Below are 23,973 nucleotides of genomic sequence, written 5' to 3'. Positions count from 1 at the left end.
ACAGTTCAAGTGATATTAAATTAATTGACAGCGCAATTATAGTACAGAGACGTGAGGATATTATCAAAACAATTCAAAATGTGAGTAGAGATTTGGGGGCCCACTTTAAAAAATAGAAGTTATACCTACATTGAAAATGTATTTCTAAACTAAAAAAAAAGTAATATTAACAATAAAGAGGCTGACTTAATCTAAGAAGTATAAAAATACTATTTTTTAAATGTTGAATTTCACATTCTTGGGAATCAACTTAAGCAATGTCAAGGCATGGGGGGAAGTAGATATTAATCAGTACAATAATGTAGGTAATCAAGTAGGAGGACTTCAACCCCCAAATTCACAGAGGTAAGACATTTTCTGTTTGCCTCTCAAGTCTATCCAATTTTTCCTATGAAAAAAGTACACTTTGGTAGAGAAATTTTTAAACCACCTTATACTGAGTTTCGTATTATTCTGAAGCAGAAAACTTGAAATCTTTGGAGTAATGCTCCTGTGTAACCTAACCTTTTCAAGATGTACTGAAAGTATCCTCAAAAAGTTGAAAATAGAACTACCCTACGACCCAGCAGTTGCACTACTGGGTATTTACCCTAAAGATACAAATGTAGTGATCTGAAGGGCCACGTGCACCTGAATGTTTATAGCAGCAATGTCTACAATAGCCAGACTATGGAAAGAACCTAGATGTCTACCAACAGATGAATGGATAAAGAAGATGTAGTATATATATGCAATGGAGTACTATGCAGCCACCAAAAGAAATGAAATCTTGCCATTTGTGACGACATGGATGGAACTAGAGGGTATTATGCTTAGCGAAATAAGTCAATCGGAGAAAGAGAACTATCATATGATTATACGGAGATCAACGGAAGTGGAGATGCAACATTGGGGGTTTGAGGGGTAGGAAAAGAATAAATGAAACAAGATGGGATCAGGAGGGAGACAAACCATTAGAGACTCTTAATCTCGCAGAACAAACTGAGGGTTGCTGGGGGCCGGGGGGTAGGGAGAGGGTGGTGGGGTTATGGACATTGGGGAGGGCATGTGCTATGGTGAGTGCTGTGAAGTGTGTAACCGGGCGATTCACAGACCTGTACCCCTGGGGCTAATAATGCATTATATGTTAATAAAAAAAATTTTTTTAATTAAAAAAAAGATACACTGAAAGTAGAAGCTTTAAGAAATATTCTTTGTCATGGTTCTCATTGCCCATCATGCATAGGAATTCTTTTGTTTTCTATTTTACTCTTCCGTCTAATTTCCATACGTTAATCATTATTTTCCTCCAATCTTCTCACTCTCTGGTCTACCTTCTTTTATTATCTTAGTTTTTAACTTCTGGCAAATTCTTTTGAAATGTCTGAACAATGTTAGCTGCATTTCTTCCTTCACAGTACATTAAAAGTGATCCTTTATTAGAAAAAAAAAGGTCATACTTTAAAGATCTATATGTATTATGAACTTTAGTCTTGCTGAGAATAAATACAAAGCTAATTACTATGGTATGAGGGGAAAAGATTTCAACTGTTGAATTACATATAAGTTCCCAAACATAATACAAGCCACATCTTTAGTGGAAAATATTAAAAATGTCAAGATAACTTTCCTACTCTCTATCTAGATGTGATTCTTTTATTGCTAGCTAAGCTAAAGATAACACAGGAAGAAAACTCTGGATAATGATTCTAACTTAGTGTCTCAAAATCAAGAATGATAGATTTCTATAAAACTTATACAACTTTGAAAAAAGATGAAAGGTAGCATTTTTCTTGATTTTTGAAAATTATAAAATAATAAATTTAATTTTATAATTCTATAAGGAATATCATTTCAATGCCTGATCAGTGAAGATTTGATTCTGAATGACTTAAAGATTCGGTTAAACTATAATATCATAATGCTTGGGATTGGCAAATCCTAAAAGGAATCGTGAGTCGTTTTCAATAAAATGAAAAACTGCATCTGTTTAGTATGTATGCCTGTGCTAATTAATAATATCAGAAGAAAAATAAACCATTAGATGAGTAATGAGGTCAATAATAAACAAACACCTTTCAATGTAGTCCGGCTGTGTGTGTGTGTGTGAGAGAGAGAGAGAGAGAGAGACTAATGTGTCTGGGGATAGAGGAGAGAGATCCCTCTAGTCATGGCGAAAAGCAGACATGAGAAGCCCCAAATCACAAGGATGTGGATAGGACAGTGGCTACTAGGAGATCATCTCAGGAGAGAAAATAGTGATAGGAAGATATTTAATGTCTGAAATAAACAGGTGACTTACCAACTTATAATTGTTTGTCTGGATTTGAAAACATTCACTAAGCACCAACTAGGCACATGGCCAACTGATAACAGCACCAACATTCATCAGGAATGCAGAGCTTTTCATCGCTGTTGCCAATGAAACTTAGTGTAAACTCTGCCTCTATGTTTTAGGTGTTTGCAGCAGAAGTAAAAGCTTCTACTAGGGGCGCCTGGGTGGCTCAGTGGGTTAAAGCCTCTGCCTTTCACTCAGGTCATGATCCCAGGGTCCTGGGATCGAGCCCCGCATCGGGCTCTCTGCTTGGCGGGGAGCCTGCTTCCTCCTCTCTCTCTCTCTGCCTGCCTCTCTCCTTACTTGTGATCTCTATCTGTCAGATAAATAAATAAAATCTTTAAAAAAAAAAAAAAAAGCTTCTACTAGATCATGGGTTAGGAAAACAGTCAATGGGACACTCACCTGCTTTTGAAAATGATGTTTGTTTGAACGCAGGAAGGTTCATCCATTTGCATATTGTCCTCATCTACTTTCACACTAACCTGGCATTGCTGAGGACATGCAGCAGAAACCAACGTGCCTCCAAGCCTGAAATGTTTACTACCTTACCCTTTCCAGAAAAGCTTGTTCACCACTGCTCTACACCAGCGCTATTCTCTGCCTCAGCATTATTGACCTCTGGGGCCACGTAATTCTTTATTTTGTGGGGCTTTTCTGTGCATTGTAGGAAGTTTAGCAGCATCTGTGGCTTCTACCCCCTAGATACCAGCAGCACATCTGCAGTTGTGTCAACCAAAATGTCTCCAGATGTCACCAGATGTCCCCCAGGATGTCATACCACCCATGATTGAGAACGAGGACTCAAGACAAGAGTCATTTTTCTAAATTCCCTACAAGTTTCTGACAAAAATTGCTCTTTCATGTCGACTTACATAGCAACAGATAAAAAATCCAATTTGAAGAAATTTTAATTGAAAGTATATAAATAAAGGAAAAGGACTAGATGCTGTTGCTTCTCCCTTTTCTACCCAATAAAATATATGTGGACTCATACACCCTGCCTTCCCTCTCTCACAGTATATGTCATTCCTCCTGGCTAAGGCTAACTCCAACTCTGCATGATCTCAGTTCCTCTCAGCTATTCAAGGGCATGACATAGCCCTTCCCCATGGTGCCACCAATTTCTCTTTCTTTCCTGGATCAGATACATCAGTAACACTTATGTTACTATTTCTCTCATCTTGAAACAAACCAACTAAACCTCTCTTTCTCCATCTCCTTTATTTATTGTTCACATTTCTTTGATATGACTTACAGTATGTCTTCTTGAGAAATATAAATCTTCAGATTCAAGAATGATGATGAATCCCAAATGGGACAAATAAATAATGCATAGCTAGATCTATCATAATGAAAACAAAGAACACCAGTGACCAAGAATTTATCTTAAAAGGAGGCAGAGGAAAAATAAAAAAAGGTAATATACAAAGGAAAGATAACTAGACTGACAGCTGTTTCCTCATAGCAAAAATGGAAGCCAGAGAATGGATGAATACTTTTTTTTGGTAAGATTTTATTTATTTATTTGACAGACAGAGATCACAAGTAGGCAGAGAGGCGGGGGGGTGGGGAAGCAGGCTCCCTGCTGAACAGAGAGGCCGATGCAGGGCTCAATCCCAGGACCTGACCTGACCTGATCATGACCTGAGCCGAAGGCAGAGGATTAACCACTGAGCCACCCCGGCGCCCTGGATGAATACTTTTGAAGTACTTTGGGGAGTACTACTTACTCATGAATTCTCCTACAGAATCCTCAGCTTCTGTCATGCTGACTCTGCTGCATCATCTTTACTATAGGGGCAACGACAGTTACACTGTACCTGTACTGTCTATCTCACACAGATGAATAGATGCTGAATCCTAGTATAAGACTCATTGTGTTCTTCATTGCTCTTGACTTCTCATTACATAACCATCTTTTGCATTATTATATGTATATTTCACATTAAATAAATGTGGCCATATAATTACTAATCTGTTCATTTTTAACATTTTGATGGTTTAGTATCAAAGCGAAAAGCTATTGGATAAATTAAAATGCCGTAACTAGTAAAATATTCTAGAACCAATAACATATTTGAACTATACATTGTACAAATCTATAAGCTGTGAACAAATTTATTTTTTAAAAGATTTATTTAGGGGCGCCTGGGTGGCTCAGTGGGTTAAGCCTCTGCCTTCGGCTCAGGTCATGATCTCAGGGTCCTGGGATCGAGCCCCACATCGGGCTCTCTGTTCAGCAGGGAGCCTGCTTCCCCCTCTCTCTCTACTTGCCTCTCTATCTACTTGTGATCTCTCTCTATATATCAAATAAATAAAATCTTTTAAAAAAATAATGAAAAATAAAAGATTTATTTATTTATTTTTTGAGTGAGAGAGAGAGAAAGCAGAGGGAGGGGCAGAGGGAGAGAATCTTTCAAGCAGACTCCCCACTGAGCACAGAACCCCACAGAGGGCTCAATTCTAGGACCCATGAGATCATGACCTGAGAAACCAAGAATCAGAAGCTTAACTGACTAAGACACCCAGACGACCCTGAACAAATTTACCTTCTTTTTATATACATATTTTTTATTTTTTGATTGACATATAATGTATTATTAGCCCCAGGGGTACAGGCCTGTGAATCACCAGGTTTACACACTTCACAGCACTCACCATAGCACATGCTCTCCCCAATGCCCATAACCCAACCACCCTCTCCCTAGCCCCCCACCCACCACCGGCAACCCCCAGTTTGTTGTTTGTTTTGTGAGATTAAGAGTCTCTTATGGTTTGTCTCCCTCCCAATCCCATCTTGTTTCCGAATTTACCTTTCAATTAAACAAGTAAGTGATAAAAACTTTGAGTATATTAGTATTAGACCGTCATTATTTATAATCAATATCTAAGGCAATTCTAGACAAGCAGATAGGTCAATGACATGCAACTGAATAGGTTTTAGAAAATGAAATTATTTAGTAACTGTCAATTGTCAGGAGTTAATTATGGGATTTTAGGTATAAAATGTAATAACATTCGTGCTTGAAAGATTTTTAAATTTTTTTTTTAATTTTTATTTATTTTTATTCATTTGACAGACAGAGGTCTCAAGTAGTTGGAGAGGCAGGCAGAGAGAGAGAGAGGCGGAAGCAGGCTTCCCGCTGAGCAGAGAGCCCGATGTGGGGCTTGATCCCAGGACCCTGGGACCATGACCTGAGCTGAAGGCAGAGGCTCAACCCACTGAGCCACCCAGGCGCCCCAAGATTTTTAAATTTTTTGATGCTCAGTATCTATCTCCAGATAAATAAAAATATTTTTAAAGGTATTTCTTTTATATAAGTAGCAAAATGGATTTTTGTCTTTTTTTCTTAACAAATTTCTTCATGTAATGGGAACTCGTACGTACACACACACACACACACACATGCTCGCGCACACGGCCGCTTCCCACTAATTCCTTCAGTCTCTAGTCCATCCCAAACTAGAATAATCAAAGAGAAAATCTAAGGCTTTGGCAAAGAGAAAAGATTCAGAGAGCCATTCAGGTTATACTATAAAAAAGCAGTCTATTGGTAAGAAAAAATTTTCTCTCATGAAGGTTTCTCTTTGAGAACGAAAAGAACCAAAGCACTCCCACCTAAGGAACAACTAAATGGGAGCAGAAGTCTCAGCATCTCTGCTGCTAATAACTGATCAACCCTTTTATTAAGGCGTGCTTTTGGTAAGGCAGATGAGGAAGGCTCTGTACCTGTTGAACTCTGATATTTGCAGGCCATCCAGGAGACATTAACTGGAAGACAAATGGGTCAATCACTTGGAGTTTAGAAGAGGTTTAAATTTAGGAGCTACCAAATCTGGTATACCTGAAGGTGAAAAGTAAACGGGATTATCCATTTATATGGACAGAATGTGTGTGAAGAAGATGACCAAGGACGAAGCTCTGGTGTCCGCTGGTATTAGAGAAGAGTCTTGAGATGGAGAAGGAGCATTTATTCACTTATTTGACAGATATTTGTGTGTTTGCTCTGTCTGATACACTAAGCTTGATAATAGAAAGAGCAATAAGATGTGTTCCATGCACTTAAAAAGTCTAGCTAAGAGCAACCAAAATAAATACAAGGAAAAGTAGGAGGGTGTAGTAGAAGGAAAGATATAGGAGCAAGAGTTTCAAGTGTCAAGTTTGAGTAAGACAAGAACATGAAAATATCCTAATGGAATTGATAATCCAAAAGGTTTTTGCTGAACGTGATTTATTTGCCTGTGTTGAAGGGAAATCAAATTGTTCAAGGTGCTTAATGAATAAGACCTGAGCTAAGGCAGAGTGAGAACCAACAGCTCTTTCAAGAGACTCAACATACAGAGTTGGGAGATAGGATGGGATCGATGGAAGTGAGGAGGGCAGTGAAGCACAGGTGGGGGTTTCTGCTTTAACATTAGATGGAGAAGATAATCCTATTTCCACACTGAGGGAAAGTCAGTACGGAGATAGAATTTGAAGGTACAGAGCACCGAGTGCTGTTCAACGGAGCACATTCCCACTAAGGGGATCACAATGCAGAGTAGCTGCGTGGCTCTGCATTCCTTTTAGTGTTTTGTCTAAAAAATACTTTTTTGGCATTCAGTCTTATCAGCACCCTGACGGCAGGCAATGAGAACAATGAGCTGTAAGTCCCCACACAACCTTTGATATCAGGACTTCCTAAGGCCAACCTTTAACTCCCTAAGGTGGCGACTGCAACTTCAAGAAAGCATTGAGTGAAGGTCACAGCGAGCTGAATCATGGTAGCGTGGCAATACGAATACATCCAAAAAAGAGATACTAATTTTAGGAGGCTATGTTAGGAGGCTAATATTCAGTAACCCAAGACTTGCGTTGTTCTCAAGCTCTCAACTCCAGTGTCTCTTTTTTTTTTTTTTAAGATTTTATTTATTTATTTGACAGAAAGAGACACAGCGAAAGAGGGAACACAAGCAGAAGGAGTGAGAGAAGCAGGCTTCCCGCCAAGCAGGGAGCCTGATGTGGGGCTCGATCGCAGGACCCTGGGATCATGACCTGAGCCAAAGGCAGACACTTAATGACTGAGCCACCCAGGCGCCCCTCCAGTGTCTCTTATAATAATTTCTATTAGTGTCAAAGATCCGAAGTTTGACAGGAACACACTGCTTAAAGTTCGTCCCTGTACAAACATCACTCCCCCTCACTGGCTTTGCAGAAATGTTTGGTTGAGTGAGCAAGAATGGAGAGGATGTTAGAGTCAACATGAAGGGAATGGTAAATAGCCCAAGTCTATTTCTGTGCCACGCTCATTAATGGGTGACAATGGCTGCTGAGCCTTTTCCCTTGCAGGATTAATGAATTATTGAAAGTGCTTATGCGTTGTGATGTTGCAATCGGTTGTTTTATTTTTAATTTTGCACGTGGGCAAATTTTTAATGCAGATAAAGACAAGGATAAATGAGGAAATTATGAGTGGTAGATCAACCTTGCCGCACACAAATGAGATTCATGTTCTGAACATTTCTGTTTGTAACAACACACAGTGTCGATGATCAAATGAAAAGCAGACAAAACAAGGTCCAGGTGAAATTTTCAAAACTCTCTTTAAATTAACAATATTAAATTCTGTAAATTTTACATATTGGATATTTTAGTTTTTATTTTTGAGAGAGAGAAAGTGTGGAAAGGGAGGCAGAGGGAGAGAGAGAATCCCAAACAGATCCATGTCCAGCAGGAAGCCAGACATGGGGCTTAATCTCATGACCCTGAGATCATGACCTGAGCTGAAATTAAGAGTCTGATGCTTAACCGACTGAGCCACCCAGGTACCCCATATTGGATCATTTAAATTGAGACATATTTGTAGGGTGTGCCATATAATTCATTTTTTTAATGGAAAATTTGCTGCTTTATAGTGTATTCACAAAATATTTTCACTATCCCCAAAGCCCAATACCCATAAATAGTAACTCCCCCCACCCTTTTTTACCTCAGTCCTTAGAAACAACTAATAAACTTTCCTTCTGCATGGATTTGCCTATTCCAGACATTTCGTGTAAATGGACTAATGCAGTATGTGGCCCCATGAGTGGCTTCTCTCACGTAACACAATGTTTCAAGGTGCAACCAAGTCTTAGAATGTATTAGTAATTCATCCCTTTTTATCGCCAAATAACATTTCACTGTATGGATATACCATATTCTGCCTCTCCCTCTCCACTGACAGACATTTGTGTTGTTTCTCCTTTTTTGGAAAATATAAATAAAGCTCCCATGAACATCCGTGTCCAAGTTTTTGTGTAACCATATGTTCACAATGCTCTCAGGTATAAATGCTTAGGAGTGGAATTACTAGGTGGTACAATAGCTCTACTTTTTAACTTTTAAAAATGAAAATCTTTTAAAAAATTAAGAGAGAGTTTTACCAGTTGTGAATGCCTGCAACATTTTCCATTCTCATCAGCAATGTATGAGTGTTCCAATGTCTTGGAACGAGCCAATGCTCATTACTTTTCTACTTTTTAATTATAGCTATCCTAATGGATGCGAAGAGCTATCTCATTGCGGTTTTGATTTGCATGTCCCTAATGACTAAGGATTTTTTAAAAGAGTTTATTTATTTATCTGATAGAGAGAGACACAACAAGAGAGGGAACACAAGCAAGGAGAGTGGGAGACCGTGAAGCAGGCCTCCCACCAAGCAGGGAGCCCGATGGGGGTCTCGATCCCAGGACCCTGGTATCATGACCTGAGCCGAAGGCAGATGCTTAAGGACTGAGCCACCCAGGTGCCCCATGACTAAGAATTTTGAGCAGCTTTCTATGTGCTACTGGCTGTTTGTGTATCATCTTTAGAAAAGTGTCTGTTGAAATCCGTTCCCCGTTTTTTGTACAGGTTGTCTTTTTAGAGTTGAGTTTTGGGTTCTTTATATATTCTTGATACTGCAGGTATCAGATATATAATATGCAAATATTTTCTTTCATTCTGTAGATTGTCTTTTCTCTCTCTTCAAAGTATACTTTGACATAAATTTTTTTCCATGGGTGTGGAGCCTACTTAAAAATGAGAAGAAAGGCTTACTTATAGGCTCTGACATGACTTGAGAAAAAGCAAAATGAATATATGACAATGCTAAGTAAAAGTAAATTGAAGAATCTAAAGCTGGAAAATTTAGTGCTAGCAAAGGATGGTTTAATTATATTAAAATGTTTGGTTTCTAGAATGCCAAGAGATAAAAATTTTTAAATTTTGATGAAGTCAAATTTATCTGTTTTTAATTTTGTGGCTTGAGTTTTTGATGTCATATATAAGAAAGCATTGCCTAATCCAAAATCACAAATATTTATTCCTATTTTTTTTCTTCTTAAAGTTTTTATAGTTTAGCTCTTATATTTAGATTATTGGTCCATTTTGAGTGAATTTTTGTGTGTAGTATAAGGCAGGTGTCTAACATCCTTCTCTACTATGTGAATATCCAGTTGTTCCAAAACCATTTATTGAAAAAACTATTTTTACTCCCATTGAGTTGTCTTGGCATGCTTGTTGAAAATTTATATATGTAAAAGTTGATTTCTGGACTCTCAATTGTACTGATCTATATGTCTGTCTTTATGTCGATACCATAGTGTCTTGATTAATTTAGGTTTATAGTAAGCTTGAAAAGTGGAAAAGTTGAGAAAAAACTTTGTTCTTTTTCCAGACTGTTTCAGCTATACTGTTTTGGCATCTCCATATGAATGTTAGGATCAGCTTGTCCATTTCTGTAAAAAACACATTTTGGAGATTTGATAGGAATTATATTGATTATATAGATCAATCTGGGGACTACTGCCATCTTAACAATATTAAGTCTTCATGGGATGTTTTTCTGTTTATTTAGATCTTCTTCAATTTCTTTTAACAATATTTTGTAGCTTTTAGCATGTAGGCTGTATTTCTTTGGTTAAGTTTATTAAGTTTTTTTTATTTTAATGCTACTATAAATTAAACTGATTTCTTAATTTTATTTTCAGATTGTTTGTTGCCACTTATAGAAATACAATTGATTCTTTTTTTAAAGATTTTATTTATTTATCTGACAGAGAGAGAGATCACAAGTAGGCAGAGAGGCAGGCAGAGAGAGGAGGAAGCAGGCTCCCTGCTGAGCAGAGAGCCTGATGCGGGGCTCGATCCCAGGCCCCTGAGATCATGACCTGAGCTGAAGGCAGCGGCTTAATCCACTGAGCCACCCAGGCGCCCCGAAATACAATTGATTTTTAAATTTTTTATTTAGTTTACTTAACTGAAGTAAATTGACGATTTATTCTGCAAACCTGGTAAACTCATTCATTCAAATAGTTCTATAGTACACTCCTTAGAATTTTTTATATACTAGATCTATCAGTCTGCAAATAGAGAATTCCACTTACTCCTTTCAAATTCTTTTTTAAAACTTATTTTTTTAACTTTTCAATTTTTTTCCCTAATTGTTCTGGTATGTCCTCTAATACAATGTTGAATAGAAATGGTGAGACTAGTCATTCTTGTCTTGTCCCTGAATTTAGGAGAAAAGCTTCTAGTCTTTGCCATTAAGTTTAACAGTAGACGTGGATTTTCTATACACACCCTTTAACAGGTTGAGAAAATTCCTTTCAATTCTTTGTTTGATGAGTGTGTGTTTTGGGTTTTGTTTTTTTTTTTAAGATTTTATTGATTTATTTGACAGAGAGAGAGACAGCGAGAGAGGGAACACAAGCAGGGGGAGTGGAAGGGGGAGAAGCAGGCTTCCCACTGAGCAGGGAGCCTGATGGGAGCTCGATCTCAGGACCCTGAGACATGACCTGAGTTGAAGGCAGATGCTTAATGACTGAGCCACTCAGGTGCCCCTTAATGAGTAGTTTTATCATGAAAGAGTGTTGGATTTTGTCAAATGCTTTTTCTATGGCTATTGAGTTAATCATGTGAGTTTTGTCCTTTATTCTATTAATATCGTGTATCACATGAAATAATTTTATGTTGAAGCAACCTTACAGATTCCCAATAATATATCAGAGCTTTGCAAAACCCTCCATGGACATAGCATTTCTCAGCCGTTCCTTTTAAATATTTTCATTAGATTATTGTTTGCCCCAGCTATTATCACAGCCTCACATAGCTACAACGTTAAACTATCACTGGTTATTTCCAATAAATGCCCTTGGATAAAGGCTGTTCACATTGGGGGATCTTTCAGATCAAATAAAAATATGCATTGCAAGTGCAATTTGCCAGGGAACTGCCGGATAAGTTAAATCATTACATTTCTCTGAGAAAGGGACTTTGAAATCCCTCCAAACCCAGTCTGCCTCCTCCCGTTGCTGCTAGCTGCTGGTTTGCACCATAATTATAAGCTCTTGGTTTTCAAGATTTCCATGGAGCTTAAGAGAGGACGATGTCACAAAGCTTGCTGTTCTTACTGAGATTCAGCCATTTTTCTTGAATAAATGTTCCCTGGATTTTTGCAAGTCTTTGGTTAATTTCCTGAGTTTGGAAAAAAAGCTAATTTTGACTATATTGCCAGTATTTTCATTATTCTTATGGAGAAGAGGATATTTGAGGTTCTTACTCTAATATTCTCAATATTGTCCCTCTCATATTTTGAAATCTTAAATAATGAAATTTGTGATCTAACAGCATATATTATATAGTTTGTAAATGAAAAGATCCCTTGCTTTCCTTCTTTCCTTCTTGATGCCCTTCAGTGTACAATTTCATTGTTCACATGCATCCATTAGAAAGAGAGAAAAGAAGAGCAAAGGATATAAAATTCAAACTGATCTTTCACTTTTCCCGGGTTGCTTTGGTAAAGAATTTCATGAAGATAGAACTGAGTCTGATGACTAAATGAGAGATTTGGATTATCTTTATGTGTAATTTTTTATGATAATTGTCATCATATTTTTAAAAAGTATTAGAGGCATCATAAGTATAATATCTGCTAAGATATAGTCTAGTCAGAAATGGTTAACTCAATCTAACTTTCAATTTTCGGGTAATACAAGGGATGCAGGAAAAAGCTAAATGAGGAAGTAATCAGACAAAGGCAGCAGATGATTTTCACAGAATCTGGTCGGGATTTTTCAGTAAGTCAGTGTCATAAAAAAGGACAGTGCTAGTTTAAAAAGACACTTATAATATATAACAACCAGATGTACTATGTGGGCTTAGATTAGATACTGCATGGGGCAAACCAGCTATAAAGAACATTTTGCAGAATTGGGTATTATTGAATATGGCCTGGGTATAGGTGGGACAAAAATTTACTGAAATAGAAAATAGAAATCATTAATTGGGAGAAGTAACTCCAGTATAGAATCATGTGGGGGAAATATGCTTAGGAAAAATCTAGAAATATAAAAAAGAAAATGTTAAGTATGATTACTATTGGATGATAGAAATTTGATGTTAATATTTCTCATTTTTATCTATATTGTCTATTTTCCTAGACTTTACATGTACTACTTTTTAACATTTTAAAACATCTACTTGTTAGAATGGCAGGTTTATCTCATGATCTCACATTAACAACACATATTTTATGGTGTTCATTTTCAAAACTTCCCACGAATATACCTACATTATGCATGATGTATTTTCTCTGAACCACATGAGGGAGACTGATGCTTTATAAATCCCATTATCCTTTTGGTAGTATAATCTGCATGGATTTTAAAGTAATCTTACAAATATTATCAGACACCTTTGTTACTAGCTAAAGAATTCACTTAATTTATGGGGGGCCTGTGTGGCTCAGTCAGTTAAGCGTCTGCCTTCAGCTCAGATCATGATCTCAGGGTCCTGGGATCCAGCCCTGCATCTCTGCTCAGCCAGGGGCCTGTTTCTCTCTCTCCCTTTGCCCATCTCCCCCCAACCCCCAACTTGCTCTCTCACTCTCTCAAATGAATAAATAAATAAATAATAAACTTAAAAAAAAAAAAATCCCCTCGGTGCCTCTATCACATTCGGCCAAAGTCCTTTACTATCTGAGAGCCACGGACACAACCATCACAACAGCTATTCTTTTTTTTTTTCAAGGTTTTATTTAAATTTCAGTAAGTTAACCAACAGTATAATATTAGTCTCAGGAGTAGAATTTAGTGTTCATCACAAGCACCCTCCTTGACACCGATCACCCATTTAGCCCATCACCCCGCCCAACTCCCCGTCAATAAACCCCAGTGTGTTGTCTATAGTTAAAAGACTGTTTTCTGGTTTGCTCCTCCCTTTTTTTCCTCCCTGTGTTCATCTTGTTTCTATTCCTTGCTCCACTATAACCTAGACTCAATACAGCAGCCAGAATGATCCCTTTAAAAGGACATTAGAGCATAGAGTAAGTCGGACTCAAAGCCGTGTACTGGCTCCCCACTTCTCCTAAAGCCAAAGTCTCACAAAAACCTTCAAGGCCCTTGATCTGGTCTCCCAGTGTTGCAGGATTGTAGGGTTCTTGTCTCACGGAGTGGAAGAATGAATCTCATGGACACAAAAGGGTGAAGTGAAGTGAAAGCTTATTAGGTGAAGGTGAGAGCAGAAAGGAAAGAAAAAGTTCTCTTGAGTGAGAGTGGTCCCAAATGGGCTTTTAGTGGCTGTCATTTATTGAAAACTTGACCAGGAAGCTTGAGGCCTTAAGATCTTGGACCATCTTGGTTTGAGCAAGGACTATGGTAACATCCTTAATAACTTACTTCTTTGAGGTCTGATCATTTTCTGTGATCATACTGTAGCCCCCAAAGAAAAATAGTCCCTCAAATCTGGGGCCGTCTATTCACTTATCTCTGTTTCACTCTCTCCTGGTGCTTCTGTCTGCCAGGAATAGATTCAGAGCCTAGTTAGGGGCCCCTACCTTTCCCTGCCTGTACCTTAACCCTTTCCTTACTCACCATTACCTCTCTGTCTCCCCTGCTATTTTCCCCACCACTCACTCCGCCCCAGCCACACTGGCTTTCTTGTCCTTCCTTGAAGCTATTTAACACACTGGGTCTCGGGGGTATCTGTACTTGCCGCTAACTACACTTTTCCCCTAGATAGCCACTCTGCTAACTTCTTCAAGTCTTTGCTCAAATGGTGTCTTCTTAAGAAGGCTTACTCCGATCATTTCTTTTTTTTAATTGAGAAGTGCCTCTCATCCCCTCCGTCCTGATTCTTTTCTCCTATTTTTATTTATTTTCCATAGAGTTTCCTTTCCATAGCCTATATTTTATCAGAGATCAAGCAAAACATTTCGTAAAAGTAAAAAGGTCAATTCATCAGAAGACATAATAATAAAGTGTACACCTATGATGAACTTCAAAATACTGAAGTAAAAACTGATAGAACTGAAAACAGAAATAAATCCACAATCACAGTTGGAGAAGAAAACACCCCTCTCTTAATCACTAATAGAGCAAGTGCTAAAAGAAATCAGTAAGAAGATAAAACATCTGCATGACATTTATTCACTGCTACAGCCCAAACTGCAGAATACACATTCTGTCCAAGTGCACACGGATTACCATCAACATTGGCCACATGCTGGGCCTTAAAAGTCACAATAAATTTCAAAAGTTTTAAGTTTGAACACAATGGAATCAGAAATCAGGGGCACCTATTATCTATAAAATTCCCCCAATTTGGGGGGCGCCTGGGTGGCTCAGTGGTTTAAGCTGCTGCTTTCAGCTCAGGTCATGATCTCAGAGTCCTGGGATCGAGTCCCACATCGGGCTCTCTGCTCAGCAGGGAGCCTGCTTCCCTCTCACTCTCTCTGTCTGCCTCTCTGCCTACTTATGATCTCTCTATGTCAAATAAATAAATAAAATCTTTAAAAAAAAAAAAATTCCCCCAATTTGGAAATGTAATAACATACTTCTAAATAAATAAAAGAAGGAATCCTAGGAGAAGTGAAAAAGTATTTTGAACTAACTGATAATGAAATAACATCAAAATTTGTGGGATGCCACTGAAGCAGTGATTTGAGGGAATTTTCCATCTTTTGATGCCTATATTACAAAAGAAAAAAGGTTTAAAATCAATGATCTAAGTTTCCACAATAAGAAGCTGGGAAAAGAGCAAATCAGAGGCACCTGGGTGGCTTAGTTGGTTCAGCAGCCCACACTTGCTTTTGGCTCAGGTCATGATCTCAGCGTGGTGGGATATGGCAAGTCCCACATCAAGCTCCCACTCAGCAGGGAGTCTGCTCAGATTCTTTCCTTCTGCTCCCTCCCCCACTTGCCTGTGCACACATGTGCTCCCTCTCTCTCTCAAATAAATAAATAAATAAATAAATAAATAAATAAATAAATATTTTTTTAAAAAGAGCAAATTAAACACAAGATAGAAATGAAGGAAATAATGAGAAGAGGCAAAAGTCAGTGTCATGTAACAAACAAGGGATAAGAAAGACAAAATTGGTTCTCTGAGAAAAAATTAATAAATTCATAATCCCCTAACAAAAGTGGTAAAGAAAAACAAAAAAAAGGATACACAAATTACTAATATCAGCCATGAAAGATGGACCATGACTGTAGATCCTGTAAACACAAGTATAATGAGTCCCTTTCCTAACACAATGCTCTCCCTGCTGCTAGCTCCTCTGCTCAGGAGTCCCTTGTCCCACAACACATCATCTCCTACCATTTGCAGCTGCTAAGACAGCCCTCAGGAATGAAGTCCCCTCCAGCCCCAAATGCATTGCTACTCAGAATTAGTCCCATACATGAATTTTGGTCATAAATTCCCCAATTCATAACATACATCTGAAGCCTACTAATTTGTCAATGTTATATCTCCAGGGCTATTATTCTAATTTTGTAAACTGAACGTAATTGGTGTTCAATGTGGTTGTCATTACACTGAGTTACATTCAAGGAAGCATGATTCATGAGTCCATGAGTTTTCAGAATAAGAATCCAAGCTTTATTTTTCTCTGCCAAAGAACATCAACAAATTCCACAACATAAGCCAACGTTAACATTTCTCAGAACAACCTTTCTTCTCTTCCCCAGATCTCTACTACCATTCTGATACTCTGGACCCCAAAGTTGCCCAAACTTTTCTCCACTCTCCAGCTCTGGTATTTTTTCTCTATGCCTTGCATGTTTATCCCATACTACTCCAGCATCCTTGAGAGAAAATCTTGCCACTATTTCTGCATCACAGTGGACCAGTATGGGGAAACTATAAGATCTGGTAACTTCCTGATCCTCCCTTGAGCCTAGAGGAATGAAACATAGAGGACTTTCAAGAATGTGATTCTTTTATTCTGACTCCATCTCCCTCAAGAAATTCTGAAGTTTCTCTGAACAAAATTCAGTACTTTTTTACTCTCTCCAGTGTGCAAAAAGAAAGAAAGAAAAAGCAGAGGATACTTTTGATTTTTAATTGTCCCTAGTTTTAAATATTCAAGGGTTTTTATAAGAAAAATCTAAAGAGGGAAGGACAGTCTGCCAAACTGGAACATTTCCTAAGCATTTGTGGTAGACTAAAGTGGACATGATTCTCCCCATTCCCATAAACACACTCATTTGCAACATGAATTTGCTGCTCCTCCCATTGAGGTAGAGTCTATTTCTTCATCCCTTGAATGTGGACTTGGACATGTAACCGCTTTGGAAAATGGGACGTCAACAAATATGGCAAGCAGTGATTTGAAGTGGGTTTGCACAATGCGACTTACTCTCTTACTGTTCTTGCTACTCTCATGTAAATAAGCCGGGACTGTCCTGATAGATGATGAGAGACATGTAGCCTAATCATCCCCATGACCCCAGCCAAAGATCACCAACTGCCAGACATGTCAGTAAGGCTTTGTTAGATCATCTAACCCCCAGCTGACCCATCAACTGACCATGGATATGTGAGCCAACCAAGCCAAGTCAAGTCAGACAAGAGCCCAACCAACTAATCATGAATTAATTAAACATGCTTCAAGCCATGAAGTTTTGGGGTGGCATGTTATGCAGCAAAAGCTAACTGAAACAGCATTAAAAATTATTTAATCATTGTTCATGATTAGTTCAACAGGCATCTATGTGTGTAAGGGCCTCTGCCAAGCAGAGGGATCCAAAGCCAAGTTAAGACGTGGTTTCTACCTAGAGGGATCCACAAAATATAAGTGTACAGGTACTAGCAAACAGGTAATAGCAGTGCAGTGTGATAAATACTGAAAAGAGGTATAAGCAAAAACAGGGGGAGGGAGGTCATAGACAAGAGTGACTCGGTGGATTGGAATGGTCTAGGAAGAAACAGGTGACATCAGAATTGGATCCTCACCAATGAACTAAAGTTTTGCCAGACAAAGAAGTTGGGGGAGGGCACTCTAGACAAAGGAAAGGGATAAGTAAAGGTGAGAGACATGAAAGTATATAATGTGTTTGGGAAATGGTACAGAAATGTAGCCTCCAGGGGATGGAATAAGAAGTGATGATTAAGGAAATATAGTCAGATAATGCATCTGGCAATAAGTCCCAACTATTATAGAAATATTATAAAATCAAGTTAATGAGAAATCGTCAAATATCACAATTATTATAGTATGAATTATTGCATTTATTTCACTTCCTCCCATTCTCTGACTTTAGACCATGTTGCAATGAGTAAAGCTATTAGAATGCAAGTCTCATTTACTGTTTATTCTGATAGCTTAGTTCACACCATCAGCCTCATTCAGTTAATTTGTAAAGTTTTTTTTGTTTGTTTCTTTTTAAGATTTATTTATTTACTGGGATGCCTGGGTGGCTCAGTGGGTTAAGCCACTGCCTTCGGCTCGGGTCATGATCCCAGGGTCCTGGGATCGAGTCCCGCATGGTCTCCTTGCTCGGCAGGGAGCCTGCTTCTCTCTCCACCTCTGCCTGCCTGTGTGCTCTCTCTCTCTCCTTCTCTCTGATAAATAAAATAAAATATTAAAAAAAAAAAGATTTATTTATTTACTTAGAAGAGAGACAGCGTGTGTGTGCAGAGGGGAGAGGAAGAGGGAGGAGAGAATCAGACTCCCTTCTGAGTGTGGAGCCTGACTAGACCAGGGTTCCATGACCCAGGAGATCATGACCTGAGCCAAAATCAAGAGTCTGACACTTAACCAACTGAGCCACCCAGGCACCCCTCATTTGGTTAATTTTATTATACTTACTTAACTTGGAGCATATACATACCTTAAGGGGCATATGTGCCCCCAATCATATCAGAGGCACAGTTATTTGCAAAGTAACTTAACTTTTTTAAACCAAGAATGCAATCAATAGTTTTCGAAAGCCAGTTCCTTAGAAAATAGTGGGAAATAATTGGCTTAAAGTAATATGAAAATACTTCTTCCCAAAGTCATGAAAGTAAATTTAATTATTAATAATTGTGTCCTTTAAGTAATAGATTTTTCATGATCATGTCTATTTTACTGCACAAAAGAACATCTCTTTAAAGTGTGTGGGGAAGATTTATGCAAAGAACCATTTAAAGTGAATCTCTACCTAAAGCATTTCCTTCTCTGGAACTTCTCCATTTGTCCATGTATCTGGCATAGTTACCTGATTTTAGGATTTGGAAGGGCAGGTGGAGAAAGATGATGAGGGGAAGGGAAGGAAGTAGCAGTTCCCTGTGTAGCCTTAGGCACATCACAACCTTCCAGAATCAAGCTTCAGCTGTACCTGGTGTGAGTGGTCAACAAAGGCCTGTTGAACGAACACACGTACTGATAAACTCAAGCTTTGATTTCTCCAAAAAGAATATGAGACACTAAATGATCATTAAAGTACCTACCAATCTCAAGATTCAAATGTTTCTCCCATAAGATAATACAAAAGAATACAAAATGTATACAATGACTCAATTTATTAATTTAGTCTTATGTAATACATCACTGTATTTGCTCTTTAAAAGGAACACAAAGTATAAAACTATAAAAAAAGATCCTTAAAATTATACAAATTGTTTTTTCAAAGCATGATTTTAAAAACAGACCTTTAAAAAATGTGATTGAGAAGTTCCCCAAGGAATCATAAGGTAAAAAGTAAAATATGAACAATGACATGGAAGTCAATTGCTCACTGTCCAAATTGTATTAAAGAAATTGGGATGAATTACAACTTTATTTCTGCTTTTGTTAGCCGTACTTCTGTGATGGGATTCATGAATTTCATTAGGACCTTTACCTAAATAAATCCGTCTCATTACTAATGCTGTAAATTAATTCTAAACCATACTTGAGCATTTCACAAACCTTGAGAACAAGGTAATTTTTGGCTTTTGAAATAACTGCAAATTACTTCCACTTTGCAATTGTAGTTAAATACATATAACATAAAACTTACCATTTTAAAGTGTTCAATTCAGTGGCATTTAGTATATTCACAACGTTGTATAATCAACATTATCTTGTTCTAGAATATTTTCATTACTAAAGCAAAACCAGTACCCATTAAGCAGTCACTTCCACAATCCCCACCCCTCCCCACCAGCCCCTAGCAACCATTAATCTGATTCCTGTCTCAATGGATTTAACTATTCTGGATATTTCACATAAATGGAATCACAATTTGTGGCTTTTGTATCTAGCTTCTTTTACTTAGCATATTTTTCAAGAAATACTATATCCCTTAGCATTTAAGGAAAAACCAACTATTGATGTAAATCAGGGGAAAAACAGATATACTAGAATCTAAATGACATGTGAGGTAAGTGAATGAGTCAGTGCAATTACCTTTCAGAATGCATTCAAGTTTTTAGGATTGATTGGTGCTTAAACACTGATCAAGGGAACAATATAACTTTAACATTTTACATGCAGCGCAAGAATCTTAAGAATTCATTTCCACTGAATTATTAACCATTCAAAGCAGTTTATTTCTTTATGTCAGAGTTTTTAATCACAAAGCTATTGGAATGTTGTAGGGAATCAATACCATTCTCTACTTCAAATCTAATATAAGTCATAGTTTTTAAAGTTATCAATTGATATAAAAGACATAATTGACATAATTATTCACTGGGTAATTCTACTCTGGAACAGATGTTATACTTATGATTGTTTCCATTTCAACAGCTTGATTTCTTTGAATCAAATAGTTAAACCTGAATGCTGATACTTCAGTTTTTTAACACTACAAATTTGTGAGCTGAGACTTTAAAAGAAGCTGAATATGTTATTTAATCAAATCTAAACTTACTGACCAAAACTATTCAACATATGCTGATTAGAATAAGTTTTTTAAAACTCTGTGTACTTCACCTAGGTTATTTTGATCACCAGGTCAGAAAATTGAAGTCATAGCATAAAGAAGAAGTAATGACAATCAACATGGAAAAGAGGATTTTAATGAAAATAAAATCCCAGGAAGGCAGCAAAGGGCAGGATCTCCTATCTTCAACTTCAATCTTTTGAGCAGTAACACATTATTGCTACTGTTTTTATCTTAGATCAGCGAATAATAATGTAACAATGTTACTCTTTGACTGAAAGGGGCTAGGAAAGCCAACTCTATTCAGTTCCTTTGCCAAAGAATGAACCAACACATACATTAACCTATTTATCTGTTAAAGGATCTTGTCTGAGAAAAAAATAATTCTAGCAATTTATATTAGAAAAACATAAAAATTAAACCTGATGAATTTGCTTTTCCTGGGAAAGGATAATTTGACTTAGTGAGTTGGTCAGTCTTAAAGAGTTCATCATAAATGCTGTTTTAATACTTTCAAACACACAATATTACCGCCACTAGACTAGCTATGTATTGAAGAACCATTTCCTGTCACAATACTTGCATGCAAATAGATTTAAAAAATGATTTAGGGGATGCTTAAAATCTTTGGTATTAGTGAAAAGAAACATACTTATGTTGTTAGTTTTGCTTCAGAAATGCTTTTCTTCATAGTAAACAGTACTCAGACCAGCATGTCAAAAATAAAAATAAAAATAAAACTAGGAGATTCATATCATGACCTTTTACTGTATTTCTATAGAGCACATTCATGAAGCATCTTGATAACCTATTTCTGTGTAGTTATTAAATTAATGAAAAGTCATTCCCCAAATAACACATTTGAATGTCAAGCATTCTGAATACAAAATGTCAGTTCTGAAATGTTCTAAGATACAAAAAAAGCACCTGAAGATGTATCTCCATTAATATATCTCAAGATATACCAAAATCTACTTAGCCAATATATGAAGATTATATATGCAAATAAATATATGTAATAAACAATAAATTTATAGAATTTTATCAATCACAGATACAAAAAAATACTTGTAAAAACTCAGCAGAAGACCCAGTTTTTATGAAGGATTTTCAGAACACCCATACTTAATTAATTTCTACCTTTTTCCCTCTTGGTATTACCCAATATTTCTTTCCAAAATACATATTAGGAATCAAGTATTGTAGGCAACAATATTTTCCAAAGTAATTTCCTTATATCTAACTGTCCCTTCTCTTTCATCAGTAAAGTAGAAAAGTGAACATTTCTTGGAAATACCCCCAGTCATCAGTACCTCAGTGTTGACTGCCTCCGTTTTTTCATCATTAAAATAGCTTTTATCTTTTGAACTTTCATCTTTTAAATCAAAGAAAATAATTACATAAAAGGTGACACTAGGAAGAAACCATCCTTCTTCTTTCATTTAGAACAAAGTTTACTAAAGTTAGTCTATCCTTACTAACATACCTCAAAACTTATTTGAAATTCAGATTTAGATCAAAACCTAACTAAACCCATCACTGAATTACATTAAATACAGTGGACGAGTCATTGACGAGTTGATTTTCTTTAAAGGGATAACTAATATTCTCTTACTTTCTAGGCCTCATAAGTGTGTTAAGTAAAACTACTTACAGCAGTAGACAACCAGCCGGACACCTATCAGTGAAATTCTTTCCATCAGAAGACTTCATCCAGTCTACTGAGAGAATGAGGGCCAATTGTTTTCTTCTACTGCAATTCTGAACATCCGTCTCTGGAGGTCCTAGAACACATCATATTCTAATATGGTGTGACATGCATGAAACACATTTTTTAATGTTTGCATAACTATTCCTTAGGAAAAATTTAAAATTAATAAATCCTATGTCTTTAGTTGGGATGCAATGTATGAAGAAATCTATTTTGGTTCTAAATGCCAAAAACTACATTTAGATTGCTAGAGGTTAACAATATGTTATCAATATAGTAATATAAGCTACCATATTTTCAAGGGATATGTATGTTTTATTGAAAATTTCATTATCTTCAAAGTTGCTAAGATCCCAATATCCGTTCTCAGGGGATAGTTAATAATAGCAACTATATTGATAGGATATGCAGCACAGGGTCAAAGACCAAAACAGATTATATACTCATATACTTCTGATAAGCCAGAAACTCAACCTTTAGGTTGAGTTGGAAGGATTCTTACAAATGCTTTTGTAGGATTTAACCCAGTATTTGTGTACTTCTACTCTTTTTATCCTAGAAATCTATATGTTCACACGACTCTACAACCATTCAACAAGAGTGAGAATGACGGCTATCTAAAGCTTAATGCTAATGAACTATAAGTTGCACTGAAATTTACTTTGAACAGAAGTACAGAAGAAGAAATACAAGTGAAATACTAGTAATAACAGTAAATTTTAAATACTAGTAAATACTAGTTTTTAAAAAAATGTCCAGCCACCATGGTACCCAATGTATTTTCTCATATAGCTGTAGGACTGAGACAACATACATCATAACCATTCATAAATTACCACTACTCTTAATTTTGTAATATACATGTGTATATATACACAAACATACCCACCCCAATACCACATCATTCAGGAGGACTGGCATGTCCTAGGCTCTTCTCTAAATTCTCACACTTCACTGTGCATCAGAATCCCCTGAAGGCCTTTGTTAAAGCTGATTGCTGTTTTCCACCCAAATTTCTGGTTAAGTCTACAGAGAGACCCAAGAATCTGCATTTCTAACAAATTCCCTGGTGATGCTGATGCTACTGGCTCAGGGACCACATTCTGGGAACCGCTACTGTAAGGGATCTGTGAGTCTCAAAAGGCAATTGCAGAGAGAGACGAAGAGAGGGGAAAAGAAGAGAGAAAATTATATAAAAGGTGACACTGGAGACTGTAGTTATTAAATTAATGAAAAGAGAGGGAGAGAGAGAAAAAGAGGGAGAGGGAGAGAGCGAATAGGCAAGAGTCCACTCTCAAGAGAGAAAGACATGCGGTTCTGGCAAAGGAGACAGCAGATAAAAGTGAATACAGACACTGTCTTCCATCCTAATACTTGCCCTTTATCTTGCTGGTTAGAAAAAAACTAAGAGATCATGGGGCACCTGGGTGGCTCAGTTTGTTGAGCCAGGGTCTTGGGATCAAGCCCTGCAGAAGGTTCTCTGCTCAGTAGGGAGTAGGCTTCTCCTTCTCACTCTCCCTCTGTGCTCTCTCAAATGAATAAATAAAATCTTAAAACAAAACAACTAACAAATCAACAAAGACCTCTCAAATGACAATTAACTTAATTGACATACAAACCTTTTCACACTTAAAAGGCTAGAGGGGCGCCTGGGTGGCTCAGTGGATTAAAGCCTCTGCCTTCAGGTCAAGATCTCAGGGTCCTGGGATTGAGCCCTGCATCGGGCTCTCTGCTCAGCAGAGAGCCTCCTTCTCCTCCTCTCTCTCTGCCTGCCCTTTCTTCTGCCTACTAGGGATCTCTCTCTGCC

At 37.3% G+C, this 23,973-nt stretch overlaps 1 protein-coding gene across 1 annotated transcript in view; it reads right to left on the bottom strand.

The window, feature by feature from the left end:
• Positions 1 to 22,155, bottom strand: part of EPM2A (EPM2A glucan phosphatase, laforin) — a 150,664-nt gene extending 128,509 nt beyond the window's left edge. Inside the window, exon 1 of the mRNA XM_046004358.1 lies at positions 22,110 to 22,155. Coding sequence (XP_045860314.1) covers positions 22,110 to 22,155 — 46 coding nt within the window. The remainder of the gene's footprint in view (positions 1 to 22,109) is intronic.
• Positions 22,156 to 23,973: the final 1,818 nt, after the last annotated feature.

This window comes from Meles meles, chromosome 5, assembly GCF_922984935.1.
Source record: "Meles meles chromosome 5, mMelMel3.1 paternal haplotype, whole genome shotgun sequence".
NCBI lineage: Eukaryota > Metazoa > Chordata > Mammalia > Carnivora > Mustelidae > Meles > Meles meles.
Note: the sequence above shows the minus strand (reverse complement) of the source record. Positions and strands in the feature narration are given on the sequence as shown.